This window comes from Carassius auratus, chromosome 11 (genome assembly GCF_003368295.1).
Source record: "Carassius auratus strain Wakin chromosome 11, ASM336829v1, whole genome shotgun sequence".
NCBI lineage: Eukaryota > Metazoa > Chordata > Actinopteri > Cypriniformes > Cyprinidae > Carassius > Carassius auratus.
Window position 1 is genome coordinate 13,032,244 of NC_039253.1, and position 19,410 is coordinate 13,051,653.

Consider the following 19,410-nt stretch of genomic DNA (forward strand, 5'->3'; position numbering starts at 1 on the left):
TAATCAACTGTGTGATTAAATTAAAACATGTTAGTTTAGGGACCATTTTTAAAAGTGAGTTACAATCAGAAAAGATAAAAGCAATCACTTTGACTAAAGAGTTAGCCAAAAAAAAATTAGCCAAAGCACATTTATCCCAAAGAACTCAGAAAAAAACAAAGGTACAAAGTCCTGTTTAACTTCTGCCTTCTTTTCACTGGCTGAGATCCCAGGGCCTTTGTTACCATTTCTGCCTGGGTTAACCCACAAATAATAAACTGGTTTTAAAAATGAAAACCTTAGTTTAAAATCAAATGGAAATCTAACTAATTTATTTATTTACAATAAATGTATTCATTCATTCATTTAAATATTTATTTATATTGACCAAACCAACTGATTTTAGAGTGGCAGTAATATCAGAGCATATACAGATCTATTTTTTTGTATTCATATACATGATACTGCATGTAGGAACCGCTATAATGAGTATAAATGATCTTAATTCCAGTTTATCACATCAGAGGTTTGTGGAACTCCAATCTGAAATTTTTTTTTATCAACCAGACGGCTCCAGTGCTCAAATCTTTTTGCAGAAAGTTGGCCCTCAAACAAAGAATGTGTGAATGAAGCCATGGTGACTGGATAATACTTTGTTATGTAAGAGAGAAAATGACCTTGAGTCAAATAAATAGTGAAAAAACCTTGTGTAAATAATTCTGTAAACATTCAAGCAAAACAGCTAAATAATCTCATTGTCATATGGACAGAAATATATATTTTAATAGAAATTATTGTCATATGGACAGAAAAATATATTTTAATAGAAATGACACTATGAAATACTGTACATATATATATATATATATATTGCTTAAAGTATTGGGACAACCCCTTCTAATGAACAGGTTTGACTACTTTAGTAATTTCCATGAAACTCAGCTTAAACAATAAGATTTATACTCATAGAAATGACTAAATTAGTAATCAAACCCGTTTATTAGAAGGGGGTGTCCCATTACTTTTGGGAACATATTGTACACTTCTCAAGAAGTGTTTATCATGAACACAAGGTGGTGACATTGCATCAAGAAGAATGGACAAGGTAAGAGTCTGCTCAAGTCGAGAATACCACATTCTCTGTAAGCAATAGCAAAGCTGATCTTTATAATTATATATGCCATAAACAAATCATCATCATAATCAGAGATATTCGTACATAACTGTGGGTGCGTAAATGCGAAATATTTTGTATTAAATTCAAAAGATACCTAATATACAAAAAAGAAAAAGAAAAAAAAGTCAGTGCGAGAAGCTGGTATTTTTGTCTACTGGCTGACAGTTTTTTTGGTTATTTGGGGATATTCTGTGTGTTTCTGGACAGGCACATTTGTAGCCGCCTCTGTGGTTGATGCAGAGATGAGAACAGTTGGCGTTCTTCAGTTCACACTCATTAACATCTGAAAAATACAAGAAGAAAGAACTCTTAAGAGCAAGAATTTATCTTTCTAGCAATATCATAATTCTGTTATGTTCATATGTATGCATGCATATAAGAGTTTGTATATCTCTGTGCGGATAGGGTATATATATGATTGTGTGCTGACCTTCACACTGATGTCCATTAGGGTGCAGTCTGTATCCACGAGGACAGATGCATCTGTATGTACCTGGCAGATTTACACACTTCCCCTCACACCAGTGCAACTGCTTCTGCTGGAGGACCGCAGTATCCTCACACTCATTCATGTCTAAAACCAAACCACAAATACACCTTTTACAATTAAAAATACACGGAGATGCAAAAACAAATTTCGTGGTATAAGAAAAAGTAAGCATGTGTGATTAAAAAAATTAATAGCAAATATGCCTTTTTGACTATTATGACATACAGTACCTGCTTTAGTCTACAGGTATGTCAAGTCAAATTAAATTAAGATATGGAGATAACTGACCTTCGCAATGAGTATTGGTGCTGTCCAGTTTGTACCCTACAGGACACAAGCACTGGAAACTGCCCGGTGAATTAATGCAGCCAAATATACAGAGAGCACTGCCAACATGCTCACACTCATCCACATCTGCAGAAATATTAACATTAACTATAGCAAGACTATGGAGCTGGAGTTTGTAATCAGAAATATAATGTATTCACTATAATAATTTGTTTTAATAAAAGGACAGATCATTATAATTCTAAAATAAAACAGAATTATAACTGTTTTTAAAAAGAAAACATATTTATTTATTTACTTGCTTTCAAATCCTTTCTGGGCCACTAGTGGTACAAAATGACACACTGCAACTTTAAAGGGATAATTTTACCTCCCAAAGATAGAAAATTTTGTACTTAATTACTCGCCCTCATGTTGTTCCAAACTCGTAAGAAATTTGTTTATCTTCAGAAGAGAAATAAAGATATTTTTGATGAGATCCAAGAGCTTCCTGACCCTGAATAGACAGGAATAGTAAGGACATTGTTAAAATAGTCCAAGTGAGTGGTTCAACCTTAATTTTATGAAGCTACAAGAATACTTTTAATGCACAAAAGAAAACAATAAAGACCTGTTTTCTTTGCACACAAAATGTCAGATGGACTATTTTAACAATGTCCTTACTATCTTCCTGGGCCTTGAACCTGGTAGTTGCATTGCTGTCTATGCAGTTCCCAGATTTAATAAAATAAAATCTTAATTTGTGCTCCAAAAATAAACAAGGGTTTCAGGGCTTTGGAACAATATGAGGGTGAGTAATTGATGACAGAATTTTCATTTTTGAGTGAACTATCCCTTTAAGATATGATTTCTGACATTGGCAGTGCATCAGCACACAGCAAACACTGATTGACTCACCAGAGCAGGATGTCCCGTCTGAGGAGAGCTGAAACCCTGGACTGCAACTGCACCTGTAGGAGCCCAATGTATTCTGACAGACCTGCTGGCACAGGTGCAACTCCTCCACACATTCATCCAGATCTAGAAATACCACAGACAAGAACATGAAAGCCACTTTCATGCATTTTCATAAGCCTTGCTTACACTTGTTTTTACTCTAGCGTTTTCCTCTTATGAGATTTAAAAAAAAGGTACTTCAGATTATCAAATTATTCTTCACAGCAATTTTTTTTTTCTTTAAGAATGATTTGAGTAACCAGGAAAAATCAAGGCACCATTTTAGAAACTAGAAATTTTAAGAGTATATACTGTTTCTATTCCTATTTCCTTATGATGGATAACTCTTAAATCTTAAACCTCACACACACCTTACCACAGTACCTCTCATATAACGCACATTTGCTGATATAGGTCAAGAAAGCCCTGGAGTGATGCCAGAGCGTAATGTTAAGTCTTGCAGACAGTCAGGGCTGAATCGACACACCACAGCTGGTTTGCAACCAAAACCATAAATCTATACATACATAATACATAAACAAGCCGTTAACCTAGTGTCAGGAGGACCACATCATGACATGTGCCACCATTCCTAAAGTGGAAAACCTATAATCACTGGAGTCTGTATGTCTAAAGAATGCTATTCCGTGGTCGTATCGCAGTGGTTATGATAACACAGTCAGTATATAACAAGATTACATGTGCATGTGGTTTCTATCTCACCTCGACAGGTGCGCTGGTCCTCCAGAAGAAGAAATCCTGGTTTACAAAGACACTGGGCACGGTTCTGTTTATTGACATGACAGATCTGCGAACATCCTCCGTTGTTTAAGGAGCAAGGAGTTAACTCTGCAGTTGAAAGAAACATATTATGAGGAATTTAAGATCCAACCAAGAAAGTATGGTTTTAATTGCTTGCGAAACAGAACATGGCAGACTAAGTGATCCCTTTCAAAGAATATAATTTAATTAGCATGTTATGGCTCAGGATTAGAGAACAGGACAGGATTTGCTCCCTGCTGAGAGTGAAAGCCCACATCTGCAGTGACTTACAGATTCTGAATGGATTTACCTTGTGTAGACAGGAAACACTTTTGACAATTTAATGATTTTTAAATGTATGTTTTGCTTACCAAAAGTAGCCCACTAAACACAATGGTTAACTGAACTTGATTAATTTAGATATTTTTACGTGCATTTTTGAAATAAGATAATGTGTTTAGCAGAACACCTGAGTTCAAAACCGTAATATCCATCTGTATAAACACATATTCCCAGATGTGTCTGATTACGTTTAAAGCTATCCTGAGGCCCTCTGTGCACAGCTCTAGTGATCAGTTCTGCTTGTCACCTGCTTCGAGAAGTCATGAGCAGGAATGGGATATTACTCAGATGTCAAATATCTAGGCATATAAGATTGCATGGTTGTGACAAGAAAGAGTATGCTTAAATGGCAATACAATGAAAATACCTAAACAGGATTATGAAAAATGTATCTTCCCAGCAACCTTAATCTCTGAGCACTTGATTCAACCTTGTTAATGAACCCTTTCTTAAATAAAGGATTCTCTCTTGTCTCCTTAAGAGAAACTGATTATGACGTATTCCTGATTTGATTCTTTGCTTACAATGATAATTATGTAAACACCCATTTCTGCCACATAATAAAATAAAATCATGCTTTTATAAATCATAATTATCACATAACAGTCATAACTCTGCCAAAAAGTAAAAAAATTATAAATCAGAAATATGAAATCTTATATATGAACGACAAATATATAAGATAATTTATATATAAATTATGACTTTTCATCTCACAGTTATGACTTAAGTTTATTTACATTTATTTCCTTTTTTTATAATTATATCTTTATTTTAAAGTTTTGACTTTTTTTTTATCATAACTATGATATAGGAAAGCATGTTTTTGTACCTTATGGGGAGGAGATGTGCTTTCATGGATAAATGAACACATTTTAATTAAATGCTAAATGTCGTGTGAACTATATAGAATGCTTCAGTTTCAAACAAGAATATTTTAAAACTAGATTATTTCCTGGAAAAATGAACTCTCTACATATTTAGATCCAATATGTGTCACATATCCCACCTAAGCAGAGAGGTGTTCGGCCACTCCATTGTCCATTGTGTTGACAGTAGCTGTAGACGTCACCGTTGGTCAGTGTGTATCCAGGGTAACATGCATACTGAATATAGTGCTTATACTGAAGCGGGCCAGGATTCTTTATTGAGCGAAAGTAGAACGTTCCGCGGGAAGGAAAGGGGGGGTAGGGACACACTGGACGACGTATCCTTGAAAATCCTGGAAGATCTTTCCACGCTGGAGTATCAAGCATTTGTTTGGGGTCACTCTGATTTCTTTTTTCATTTACTTGACCATCAGTAATCTCAGTCGAATTGTGGACGTCTGTTTGAGCCTTTAGATGCAGGCCAGACGCTAGATGGGTGGCCGTCGTCAAGACCTCTTTGCTAGATGATATAGATCCAGTGGTATTTGGTGGCGGTGATGTCTCGGTAAGGTTTGGTCTTTGTTCAAAGAGTGCTCTGGAGGTAGATGGAGAAGTAGACCATGGATCAAGTGCAAAGGAAACAGACTGTTTAGACACCTTAAAACCAGGATAGCTTGTGGTTGAAGGTGCAAGACTCTCAGTGGTGTGTGCTTTGATGAAAGACTGTAGATGGTGATCTGTGCCTAATGTGTTGATGTTTGGTGCAGGTGTAGTTGATATCCAGGGTGAATTATTTTTCTTGTATTCTGGTAAAGTCATAGCAGCTGAAATGACTGAGGCTCTTTGAAATAGTTTGTCCGTACCAAGCGTGGACTGAAAATCTTTTTGGTTTCTTCTGTACGCTGCTTCAGTAAATGTTTGATCTATGATCTTGACTTGTTGAGGATCCTCTGCTGGAGTGACAAAGCTGGTTTGTGTGGTGCTCAAAAGTGAAGATTCAAGATCTAATGAGATCGCACTGACATTTGCAGATGCCACAGTCACAGATTTCTGAAAATCTGAGTTCCTGATTGGGTCCTTGAAGTTTTCGAGATTGCTGATTGGCCCAGCCTTTCCACTGTTTTGTGTTTTGTCAAATAGAATCTTTGAGGGCTTTGTCTCTACTGGTTTCCTTATATTCTTCTGTCTGAAGTCTGTAAAGTCAAGACTGATGTGAGGGACCCCAAGCAACACTCTTTTAAAAAAAGCATCCTTGGAAGCTGCGCTTACATGACTATGGAAGTGAACTTTTAGGCTTGTAGGAACATCATGGTCCTGTGCTGAGACAGGACCATGTAAAGAGTCTTGATTTAGATTAAGAACACTCATGATATCAGCCGCTGTAAGAACCAAGAAACAAACCGTAAGGAGGAACATGAAGCAGCCAAAGCAAACAGATGGTGAATTGTACAGGAAGGCATTGCAGCAGTGATGTAAAAACAATAAGGCCAAAAATGGTATATGATAATAGATCAAACAGTTTTGGCATTTATGCTTGATTCAGATTACATACCTTTGCAGACAGGTTTAGTGCCGTTCCAGCTTTTCCCCTTGCAGAAGAGAAGCGCAGATCCAAACAAACTGAATCCAGTGTCACAGCTGAAGGCGGCCAGAGATCTGTCTTTAGAAACCACAGCACTGCCGTGCAGGAGATCACCGGGGCTGGGACAACCTGATGCTGGGGTACAAAACAACTTATGGGATGGCTGTAAGTATCAGCATTATATTAAAGAACTACTGCAGTTTATTTTAAACAACCTTTTGTGCTTTGCCAAACTCTGGCTTCATCTACTTCATGGGCAAATTTCACAGGACAGAATAATTGCGTGTATATTTACGGACTTTGCAAATATTTACTAACCCACACACAGCGGTGGGTCTCTGGCCCACTGTCCAGATACACAGCTGCTAGTACGGTAACCGTGGAGCCGGAATCCTGGATTACAGGTGAAGGTCACATACAATCCTCCATAACGGAAAAACATATGGCCATTGTCTAGGTGTCCAAAGCCAATGCAGCCTTTATGAGCAATGCCTAAGTGAAAACCATCAGAAATCATCATATGCTTGCACACACATCAAACTAAATCACAACGACTAAAATTGGTAATCAAGGGCAGACTGAAAGTCTTTCAAGTGTTTCAATGATTTACCTGGCTTAATGTGATAATATGAATTATCATACTGTACCTGGAGTTTGTGTCCAGAGCTGACACCAAAGTACACACAGCAGTGCACCTCTCCAACTTTGCATGATTAAACAGTTCCACCGTAAAAAACAAACAAAACAAATCTTTAAAAGAGGCTGTCGAAATTCTAAGAATGTCAGACTGTAAATGAAGATCACCCAGGCAAACTGAACACTAGAGAGAGGAGTCTTGAAGGGATTGGGTAAAAAGATGAGACATGAGAGAAGGGGAAGGGAGTGAAATGGGAGGAGACACAAAACAGAATAACAGGGGTTTAAAACATCCTGAACACTCATCTTCAAAACAGGATCAAAACATAGAAACAGACACCGTGTTTTTTTCTTTGCAACAGCAAGTCAGCTCAGATGACTTCAGTTAAAACCACTGCATAAAGCCCAATACTTTTTTCTTGTGTAAATGCAGACCAGTGTTATAATAATAATAATAAATTGTAACAATATAGTGCTTTACATTGTGAAGGGGATCTCCTCAACCACCACCATTATGATAGTATTGTTATTATACTATTAATATTTTATTTGTAAATGATAACACTTATTTTGTCTGCCAAACTAAACACCGTATACTAAACACTAAATGTGTAAGGATATGAAATGTGATTATATTTATGCCATTTAGAGAGAAAACTGACCACCCTTTGAAATTCGTCTTTATTCATTGCTACCCCTTGACTTTATGAAATGCATCATGTCTGGTGAGGGCATGAATTGACATTTTAGGTTTGATAATAAAAGATGGTACATTGCAAACCACATACAGTTAATATCAGAGAAATATCTACATCATAAATGACTCAAAGTGTCAAAGTTACAATTATAGGGTTATGTACCGGTACTGATGAAAAATTATAATCCACTTGTGAATCACAGTGCTAAACAATAGCGGTGACGGAGTTTAAACTGCATTTTTCAGTATATATAAAAATAAAAAAAATTCACATTAATTTATATCAAAAAGGGCAGGAGGATTAATAGCTCTTACCTTTATCAAAAATGTGAATCCTGGAAAATATAAATGAATACCTTCAAAAAATAAAGATGAAGTACTAAAAATGATTTGTAAATCTGCCTTGTCTGTTATCTGCTCATCCAGAATTAACCCTGCTGCTGCTCTTTGACATCCAGTTTATGCACCACCCTGAAAGCCTCCAGGAACTCATTAAAATCAATGCTGCCGTCTTTGTTAAAGTCTATGCTTCGAGCCATGTCGTCTATCGTCTGGTCATTCACAGCCACCCCCAAATGGGAAGTGAAGAGTTTCCAAGTCTGACGAAACTCCTCAATGGAGATCTGACCTATGTGAAGGTAAATAGGTGGGTTATGATCACCACATAATAACCAGCATTAAATCTCAGTGAACAATCAGGAAAACAGCGACACTAACCTGAGTGATCCTTATCGATGATGTTAAATATTATCTCTAGGTCAGTTCTATATCTATAAAGAGTTTCAGCCAAGTTTGGTGTTACCTAAAAAAAAAGGTTAATTTCAAACAGCTAGATTGAATTGTGAGGTACAATATTTTTTTTTTAATAAAAGTCAAAATGTCTGTTAAAGGTGGGCAGTATAACATACATACAGTAGGCTATATTTAAAATTTGGCATTTTTTCATATCAGCTGTTTAACAACGGTTCATTACTTCATAAATAATTCACTATGAAGTGATTATAAGGTGATATATAACGCTAATGTAATACAAAATTACTCATATAATTTATGATATAAGATTTTGGTCATTTTTGGTTTTGCCCATCCTTACACAATATAAACAGATTAAGATATTTACCGGAGGGATGGGTTCTCCAGGGGTGATGTCCTCAAAGCAGGATTCATACTCTACATCTCCATCTGCACTAAGACGGGCCAGGCGTGGGCGCAGGGTTCTCCACGGCAGATCCAATCGCAGCACAGACTCCACCACCTGGGCCCACTCGCTAGTGGAGATGCGACCTGCAAGAAATGGAGAGAAGAACCATTTGAGTTTAACCTTCAATTACCTGCAAGTGCACAATACAATATGATGTAACATAATATAATATAACCTGTTTTGTCTATGTCATACTGTTGAAAGGCAGCCATTAGCTCAGAGCGGTGACCATACAGCTTCTCTTTCAGAGCCCTGAGTGCTGAACCCTCTGCTACACGAACCCTGAAACACACACACACACACACACCACATATTAATATGGATGCATGAGAACTTCCACACATATATGTAAACAGTCACACAGTTCAACATACTTAACCCTTTTTTGTTACTGAAGGCGTAACAAGTGTACCTTTGATGGAGTGTGAGTTTTCTGGTGCTTCGACTAACTTGATACTGGAAGAAGCGTGGGACCAATTCAGGCCCCAGTTTAATGTACGCCCCGCGGTTACTGCCTTCTTCATAGTAGTTAGATGCAGAAAAAATTGTGATAACCTTAAAAGAGAAAGAAATCCTGAAATAATATTGGTGCTAAAGATATACAAGTTTACAGACCACAACAATCAAAACTGGTAAGACACCACTAATTAGAATTTTATGAGAAAAGCTTAAATTTGACAGAATGGATCATGCTTTGCATGCATCAAAACTCCTGTGTTCACCTGTCCGTTGTGGCAGAGCTCATAGCCCTCCTGTTTACATTCATGTGATCTGATGAGCAGACAGAGCTCGTGTTTCTGCAGCAGCGCCTGCGTCACGTCTGGCCCAAAGTAACAGCCTCCACCGCGAAAAGAGTTCGGACTGCAGCCGTTTTGATTTTTAGGGTCACTCCAAAGGATATCAACAACCTGTATCAGACAAATTATGACAGTGTGAAATGACACATAATTGACAAGCATCTTCTTATAGTTGTACATCATTGCTAAATGATGTACAAGTATAAAAAAATATACACAAATTAACTAAAAGTAAGTCAAAGGCTGAAACAGATATAAAGACAGCAAAATGCTTCAGGCCAGAACTTTAATTTATACTGTGAATCACAGGAATAGTTACTGTAGTGTCTGTCATCAGACATTTACCCAAGTGCTGTTATTGCTAACTAAAACTATTAAAGATTATTTTTGTTAATTGAAATAAAATATAAATTAAGTTAATTAAAGCTAAATAGACATTTAAAAAATTAACATTTCATATTGACTCTTGAAATATGCTAGAAATGTGCGGTTATTTCTAAGCACAAAAACCAGAGTGCCATGCTCTTTTATAACTCATAAACACCTTTTTGTGGAAGTTCACTTCTCCTGCAATAAAGTGAGCTTTTTTCAGCAGTTTTAATGACATATTGTGTTCTGGAGGTTTAAGCTAAATGGAGTTCCAAGACAAAACGGTTCCACATCCAAGAAGTTCTTTGTCACACACTCTCACTTTTAACTCACTTGCTGCCATTCCAGTTCTTCTCTTGGTGGCTCGGGGGGCTCTAGGGAGACGAAGGAGTCCAGGAAGGGTACTTGGAGCACATCGGTGGGGCTGGGCAGACTAGGAGAAGGCGGAGGTCGACGTGGAGTGTTCCGTGACGAGACCCGAGGGGAGCACACAGACGAGGAGGAGGATGAAGATGATGAAGATGAGGAGGAGCTCCCACGCTTAGTGAAGTGCTTCTTCCTCCTGCGGGAAGCACGACTGGTGCGGCCTGAGGAGCAAGGGCTGTCCATTCTGGATCTTCCGCTCTGTCTGCTGCTGCTGCGACTGCAGGCGCGGACGTTGAGATGATCAACGCTGCGTCTGGGAAGCCTGAGAGCAGACTTCACCTGCAATGTGAGGGATAATCCTTTTTACATGATCCTTGTTTTTACATGGCTTCTTACCTAAACAAACATGAACTGTAGATTTACACTGCAATTATTTTATTATGTAAGAAACCTATAAACAGGCATCTAAAATAGGCTTCACCTATAAATAAAACACCTACTTTATGCCTTTCAACAGTGCTCAGAAAGTCCAGGTCAATTTTGTCCGATATGCCACCGTGAACAATAAGCACTTTGTTATCGATGACAGTTGCAAGAGGAAGCAGACTGAACACATCCTGAAGAAGCTGTAGGATTTCCCTGCCATGAGTCTATTGAGAACACAGAAGAAGTTAAAGTGCATTTCTTTACATGTCCAGTAAGTGGCGGTGACGTCTAATATTTGACAGTAAACCTTTATTAACCCCCTTTAAATAAGAAGATTATTTATTTCAATTTAGAGAGTTTTGAGGCTTTTTTCAGCAGTTTTAATGACATTTTCACATCAGTAAAAAAAAAAAAAAAAAATCACGAAATTGGAAAAAATTTAGTAACTCTACATTGAACTTAATCAAAACATTAATAAACAAAAAAACTTTAATAAATATACCTTATACTTCTGCATGACTTCTTTTGTGAACCCGTACCTGCAAGAACATCAAAAACTTACATGCTAATAATATAAAACATACTTTTAATTCAGTTTGGGAAAAAATATATATATTTCTGAGGGCATCCTATTTGTGGCATACCATGCCTAGAAAACTTTTTTTTACTACAAGGATGCACGGAGCATGGAAGATTTTTTTATTGCTTTATTAAAAGTCATGCCTTCATTATTAGTCTGAATGGGTGATCTAGCATGTTACCTGAGGTTCATGATGTGGTCCTCATGGTTGCCTCTGTTCAGATGCATGTGGTCGGGGTACAGCAGTAGGAAGGCAAACAGAATGATGATAATCTCTGTAGATTTCTTTCCTCGATCCACAAAGTCTCCATTGAATATGTAGGGGTTCTCCGCAGAGGGCAGACCGTTCTGGGTAACAAGGCAATACATCTTGAGTGTAATAAGTCACAAGTCATGCCCAAATGGCTTTAATGAACTCATTATCTGGATCTTCTCAGGTACATTACCACTGCACCAATATGCTAAAATTTAATTACTTGAATCATCTAAACAATCGATCTGCATTTACCTTGTAAAATATAAGCAGTAAGTCATCCAGGCTACCATGCAGATCGCCTGTGTGAACGAGAAAGGCAGCACATAGAAGCTGTTTATCATTCCAGGGAATAAAAATCAAATGTTGGAATCGGTGAGGAAAATATGCAAAATATAAACACATTAAATGGTATAACGTGGTCTCTTTAAGAGTATTCGAAGATGGGAATTCAGTTATTCATGCATGCCTTTCTGTACTAATTGAATCAGGAGCGCTGTCGAGTATGAAATGGTGCAGGTTGGCTGTGAGGAGCCCATTGAGGTACATTGAAGTGCTTTATGAAGTGCGAAATAAATAAGCACTCATTCATTCATTCATGCTACATCAGTGGTACCCATTCAAAGTAATCAAAAATATTTAACATACTGGATCTCAAATGCACGGTTGCAACTTGCAACAAATCTGAGGTGGAATTTCTTTTATTTTTTTCATCCAATATGTAGTGCCTCACCACATATAGTTATCTCTTTGGCATAGGACGTGGACAGGTATATGACGTTTGGCATCCGTTTCAAGAACTTCTTCGTTTCATACAGAAGCTGCAGCACATACTTGCCGTGAAGAGTCTGAAAAATGAGTCACGCATTTATAGGTCATTGCATTTTTATGTTTGCTATTTCTAAATTAAAAAGCAATTGAATAGAATAATGGCTAGAATTGTAGAAAAGAGATAAAGTTTTATTTCAGCTTATTTTTTTGTATAATGTTTATCAAAAAATGAGGACTGTCAAATGATTAATTGCGATTGATTGCATCCAAAATAAAAGTTTTTGTTTGCATAATATATGTTAGTGTACTGTATATATTATGTATACATAAATACACAAACATACAGTATATATTTTGAGAATATTTACATATATACACATTATTGTCTTATATTTTATATAAATATATTTAATATATAAACATAACATTTTTCTTAAATATATACATGCATGTGTTTGTATTTATACACGATAAACACAGTATAAACACATATTATGTAAACAAGAACTTTTATTTTTGGATGTGATTAATCGTTTGACAGCAGTCCAAAAAATATTTATAAATCTATTAAGGTTAGAAATATGCACTTTCATTCAAAAGTTTGGGGTCATTCATTTATTTTTTCAACAATGTGCATTATATTTATCAAAAGTGATAGTAAAAACATTTCAAATGTAACCAGATTAAAAAAAGATAAAAAATTACAGATTCCTTAGACAAACAACTATATACAACATTGATAATGAAAAAAGAAATGTTTCTCTGAAGGATCATGTGACACTGAAGACTGAAGTTTATAATTCTGCTTATAATTCACTTTCTCCATGCAGGAATAAATTACTTATTTAAATGTATTAAAATAGAAAACAGTTATTATTGTAAGTATTTTAAATTGTAACACAATATTCATAGTACTATATTCACTGTATAAATGCAGCACAAAAACCTGACCAACCCCAAACTTTTGAACGATAGTGTGACACAATTTGAAGATGTTTGACAGGTTTAAAGTCTGCTAGACAGAGATAAATAATGTACAAGATGATCTTGGTTTTTGCCAGAAGGCTCATAATTGTTCAGACTATCAGTGAAAGTTTTATAGTGTTGTACCTGCTCCTCTTTAAAGGCGCTGAGTAGGGCATTGGTATCAGTCACGCTCAGTGGGAAGGAGAGACGAGGACCGCTGTACGATTCTGGCACGACAATCTGCTCGTACTTCAACTGCCTGACCTCCTCAGTTAACGGGTCAACCACAGAGTCCAGCAGGTGAGAGATCAAGTCTGGGGGAAAGAGAACATGGCTGCTGTCGTGACTCATGTGTGGGAAGAAGGAAAGAAGAATCACGGAAAGCAAGTGTGACATGCAACTTGAATATTGTGGTGTGAATCAGTGTAACCAATTTTGTGGTGCATGGATGATAGGACATGGCATGGAAAATGCATCATATCTGTCATAAAAATGTTATTTTTTCTCCATCATAATGTGATAACTATTTATTACTATAATCAGCAAAAAAAAATGTTTAATAAAAGCAGCCTGATTAAAAAAAACAAATGTAAATGTGAATCAGGAAACACTCTGGAACATCAAAAGGTTTGTGTTATTGTTAGGCAGCGCTGGGCATGTGGCAAGATGAGCAAACAGGAACATGAAAACATGCGGACAGGCATATCGGTTTCAGTTTTTAAATAAATGATTAATTCTCAACCTGGAGTCTATTATGAAAGGCCTATTTTGATTGGCCATCTAAATACCCAGCACACAGTGCCATAACACAATGTAGCACACTTCAATTTGCATAGCGTCTGGTCCTGCACAGGGATTTGAGGAGTACTGACCCATTGTGTCATTCTTGAAAATGTAAATTTGCAGTGTTTTCCGTAAATTTATGCAGAGAGACCTGAATTTCAGGAACAGATGTATCTATTGGGGAGAAAGCAAATGCTAAATATTTTTTTCTTGCCTTGATTTAGCCAATATCTACTGGACATCATTCCCTGCTTCTTTAGATTGCTAGCGATAAACAAACATTATTTTAACATGATTTTACAGAAAGATCTCTACCATCTGACCAAAAATCAGGCAATATTCAAGCCTTTTCTGTGATTTTAAATAAAAATCTGCAGATGTGCTAATGTTCAAAAGGTTGTTCAGAAAGGTTTTTTTTCTTTTTTTTTTATAAACTGATACTTTTAACAATGATGCACTACTGTATATTGAACAAAATTGACAGTAAAGACATTTATAAATAGAAAATTCTATTTTAAATAAATGATTTGTTTTTTAAACTTTCTATGAAAAAAGTATCATGCTTTCCTCAAAAACATGAAAAAGCACAACCGTTTTCTATATTGACTGCTGAGAATTTAACTATGCCACCATAATAATGATTTATGCTTACCATAATAATGATCTAAGGTTAACATATAACATGATATAAGATATAATATAAGATATGTGACCCTGGAAAACAAAGCCAGTTTTTTTTTTTTGAGATTTAGAAATCACCTGTAAGCTGAATAAATAAGCTTTCTATTGAAGTATGCTAAGAATCTGACAATATTTGACTGAGAGAGATAACTGATAATTGATCATTTTGACCCATATAATGTATTGTTATATATATATATATATATAATTTTTTTTGTAAAATATAAGTATTAGTGCTCAGAACCCATGGTTACATTGTGACTACAGACCCTTCAATAATAAATATAAAGAACACTTTACTATACTATAATTACATACTTCCTAAATGCCATCAGGCAATGATTCTGAAGCCACACAAACAAGAAGCTGAAAACCATCCAATCCCTGGATCATGATTCCCTGACAAGACCAGTCATGTGCACTTGCGGCCCACTCAAAAGGAACTGATTAAACACAGTTTTCCCAGAGGAAAGCCAATTAAGTGTCATAACAGGCTGGAGCAAGAACCCAATGTGAAGAATATAAAATAGTGAAAGGTACATTGAAATTCACTATGGGGTAAAACAACTGAATATGTTGTTTTCACTACTGTTATGGTTCTTCAGAAACATTTAATGTCTCTCTCTACAGTAGATTTTTCTACTGTGTTCTTGGTGATCTCATTTGAGTTTCTGCTGTTCTGCTCGACTACAGATGGGACTAATTGTCTTCTGTAATTCTGCACTTTGGACAGCTGCCTGTGGAGGCTGGTTGCTGCATTTCTGGCTCTCTCCGCATTACCACCACCCAGAATGGTATCTCCCAAGGTTGCTAAGCAACTGGGTCTCCATATACTGTAGCATTTTTATTAAATCACTAAAAAGATAGGTGTGCAGCACTCCAGAGGGAGATCGTTTGATGCAAAAATTACATGAGCTAGGGGCTTTCCAAAGGTGTGTTTATAGGGACAGCCAAATGAGAAAACAATCATCAAATAAATTTTGCTGTATCAAACTACTATAGCCTAACAAACCACCATGGTTTAACCAATAGTGTGTTTGATTAGTTTGTCTGACCATTGACAAATGGGAGTGTTTGAAATGGTTAATTATTTGTTACACATATTCCTTAAAGAAGCCTTTTGACCAGTTATTACCTGGTCCATTTCCATTCATCTGTGTGAAGTTGTCCAACATGAAACTGAAGAAACTGGAGAGCTATAAAAATTAAAAAAAAGATGTACACTTGCATTAAAATTAATGGTGAAAATCTGAGTTTTAATATAATCACACGATTATTAAGCGTAGGGTAAGATATTAGTTTTTTCTATGAATGGACTGGCCATAATAAGCAAGTGTCTTTTATACCTGTAGCTGGTCCTGTTCCCCTGCATACTCAATGGACTGAAAGATGTTCCACGTATAGCGTCTTCTCATCTCCAGACGAGCAACATAGCGTCTGTACCAACGCTGGATCAATATGGCAGCTTTCATGGCTAAATATGTTAAGAAAACACACAAAGAATGCAAGCGGATGTAAACAGAATCCTTGAAGCAATATTTCTGAGACCAAAGTTTTGAAACAAAAACTATTTGGGAACAGAAATGCAAGCAATGAGGTGTTTCAACGCACCAAATTTAAATACTTCCCTACTTTGTGTGCAAAAAGCAGTAATGTGTCTGCAACCGCATAATTTCCTATTAGATAATAGGCGGAAAAACAGTGTGTGAAGAGAGTAGTAGGTCTCTTGTCTTCACACACCAAGATGACTTATTACTTCAGTGCATACAATGCAAAACTATCCCATGAGGCCACGGGAGCAAATTTGCCAATGGTAGTGAAGTGATGCCACAGATGCTGGTAGGACACATGGCAATGACAACACAGTGACTGTAGTGCAGTACATCCATATTTCATTCATACTACACACAATTTATTTACTTATGCAAAAGTAGGACCTACTTATGCGATTTCAGGAACAGCCTCTATCTAAATATGCAGCACTCATTTAACAAGACCCGGCATGACTTACTCCATCCTCTGAGAGTCTGCAACCATTGGACACTTTGCTATCCCATGAGGGCATGGGAGAGCACTTAGGAATAAAGGAGGTTGCTACTCATGGTTAAACTGTACTTATTATACAAATTATTTCTGAGAACAAATGAGTCAAAAAGATGCCAAAATGGCAAACATAGAATTTCTGTTTTTAAAAATAATTCAAGACAGTACCACAACAACCCTTCAAAAATGTTCTGTTGCTACAGTTGATTCTCATTTGTCTCATCAGATTCACCTTACCACGTTAACATCATACTTTAATGCACATACACCTCTTAGTACAAGAACACTTGCATCTTTTACAACACTTGACTGCAAAGACTATGCTAAAAATACACCTCGTCTCAGGAGGTCAATATCACAGGTGCTAATTAAAGAAGTGCTAGGAGCAGTTAAGGAGAAAGAACACAACACAGACATTAGAGACAAGGCTTTGCTCAAGAGTACACATCCATAGAGAAATTAGAAGCAGTGTTCGAGAAGGATGGGATAATTGCTCATCCATTTTATTTGTTCTAAAGTCCCAGAGAAAAATCACACTCATAGGTTTACCTCAAAAAATATGGTAGTTTCAAACGTAAACAAATCTACACTGATGCTTTTATGCCATCTAGTACTTCTCTATAGCCACGAATGAGACACAGACAGTGATGACAGATGCTGAAGAAAGTGTCTTACTCAGAGCTGGACTGGGATGCTTGATGGAGCCATCTGTGTAAGAGGTGATTAAATTAAATTAAATAATTGAAATAATACCTTGGGGGTGAAAGAAAAAAAAGACAGTGCTGGGGACAAAATCTAAGGCAAGCATTGCTATTTTTCAACAAATAACTAATGCAAACTTCTTGAAACCAGGGTTGTTGCAAAGAGGAGAGGAAAAAAAGGTTAAACAATATTAAAAATCACATCCAAGCATTAGGGATAAAGAACCAGTATTTACCCGTTTCTGAGGGTCGCGTTTGGTTCTCATTGGCAATGGATGTGCCACATCCCATGATAGTACTTCTTGCTTTTTATCATGAATACCCAAAATTCTTAAGGTTCTCTTCTCCGTTTAGTATCCAGAAATGTCTGTGAAAAAAAAATTACCCAGAATTAAACTTAAAATTAAACAGCTTAAACTTCATCAGTACCGAGACTGCAACCACATATTAGGGATTGAGGGTAATAGTTTCATAAAAATATATTTGAATACAAATCTGGGGAGATGCACCCTTGTGGGTATTAGATATAATATTGCAGTTTTGATATTCATAATGAAGTAAAATGGCATTAGAAAAAAAGCAATGCTGCTTGGAATTAATCCAGCATCACAGTAGGGTGTCTCTGTAGAATAAAGCAACAAAAGATACTTACTGCAAATCATGCTGGACTTTAATCTGTGCCCTAAAGAGCCTTTCAAAAGGCCCTTTTAACAGTGATCAATCTCTGCGAGGGGAAAGGGACAGAGATGCAGACTGTTGATTGTCATCTTCACAGCGTTACAAATACATCAACAATAATAATACTACTAATAAAGATGTTGCCCCAACTTCTGTGGAGATTCTTATTTTGAAGTAACATGACACTCTTTAAGATGTAGGCTACTAAAAAGAATGACACGGACATTATTCCTCAAAAGAAAAAAAAAAGGCTGAAGAAACACGCGGAATAAACAATTGTATAATTAGGAGCGGAACACAAACAAAACACAGCGTATGGGAAACGAGATTCATTAGTTACCTTTCTGTTGTCCATCATTCAGTGCGACATGCACATACGTTGAGAAATTAAGATTGGCCAAGTAACGTTATATGATGAAAAATCAAACATTCATTTCCGAATTTGGAGGGACGCAGCAGCTAAGCATCACCACAGGTGTCAGACAAGGTTAATCTGAATGAAACGCCGCGGCAGTCTGACGAATAGAGCACGTCTCACTACTGACTCGTGAGTCTAGTGAGGTTTTGAATCGTCTGGAGCCGTTCAGTAAGAGATTGGTTCACTGACTCGCTTATGCACTCACGTCAGTAGGTGGCGACATTAAGTCGACTTGAATTGGTTTTCCTCCGTACATGACAACTACTCAGACCTATACATTTTTTTTCTTAGTTTTGTCAATAACTGACGTTAACGAGCGATAGGAAAACTGAGTTACAAGACTCTTCAGTTATGTTATATGATTATATGCACTATTAATTATTTGTCAGACGTCAGTCTTTGAATGTGGGGAAGCGGTCACGCGTTTCAGAGAGACTTCAGAGAAAAGGTCTAGTGCAAAAAGAACAGTACAATCACAAGCCAGAACGGAGTAGAATAAAGGCCCACAATTTTAAACAAAAGGCTTTTATTTCAACAGTTAAATATTTACAGATCCATTAAAATAGATAGATTAAAAGTGTCTGTTAAAAAGACTCAAGCGCCTGCCAGTGCAGCGGAG

At 36.6% G+C, this 19,410-nt stretch overlaps 1 protein-coding gene across 5 annotated transcripts; it reads right to left on the reverse strand.

Annotated features, from left to right (window-relative positions):
* Positions 1-991: 991 nt before the first annotated feature.
* ppef1 (protein phosphatase, EF-hand calcium binding domain 1) lies at positions 992-18,929 on the reverse strand. 5 transcript variants are annotated; one of them, XM_026275509.1, is made up of 20 exons: positions 18,714-18,929; positions 18,348-18,419; positions 17,932-18,062; positions 17,670-17,702; positions 16,298-16,425; positions 16,087-16,147; positions 13,632-13,801; positions 12,484-12,598; positions 12,006-12,052; positions 11,679-11,845; positions 11,420-11,456; positions 10,992-11,141; positions 10,459-10,830; positions 9,682-9,867; positions 9,372-9,514; positions 9,135-9,241; positions 8,879-9,042; positions 8,476-8,560; positions 7,073-8,386; positions 6,813-6,917 (listed from the first exon to the last, which is right to left on the reverse strand). In XM_026275509.1, exons 3-19 carry the CDS (start codon positions 17,984-17,986, stop codon positions 8,187-8,189), a joined length of 2,220 nt encoding a protein of 739 aa, XP_026131294.1. In that variant the 5' UTR covers positions 17,987-18,062; positions 18,348-18,419; positions 18,714-18,929; the 3' UTR covers positions 6,813-6,917; positions 7,073-8,186. The 5 variants fall into 5 exon arrangements, with proteins under 5 accessions (XP_026131293.1, XP_026131292.1, XP_026131294.1 ...); XM_026275510.1 differs by lacking the exon at positions 18,348-18,419; XM_026275511.1 differs by lacking the exon at positions 17,670-17,702.
* Between the last annotated feature and the right edge of the window lie 481 nt (positions 18,930-19,410).

Coding starts and splice junctions, on each gene's coding strand:
- ppef1 (XM_026275507.1), bottom strand. CDS start 7,367: ATGAGTGTTCAGGATGTTTTAAACCCCTGTTATTCTGTTTTGTGTCTC. Junction 3,720..4,983: donor CCGAACACCTCTCTGCTTAG/GTGGGATATGTG, acceptor TTTCAACTGCAG/AGTTAACTCCTTGCTCCTTA. Junction 1,440..1,586: donor TAATGGACATCAGTGTGAAG/GTCAGCACACAA, acceptor TGTATTTTTCAG/ATGTTAATGAGTGTGAACTG.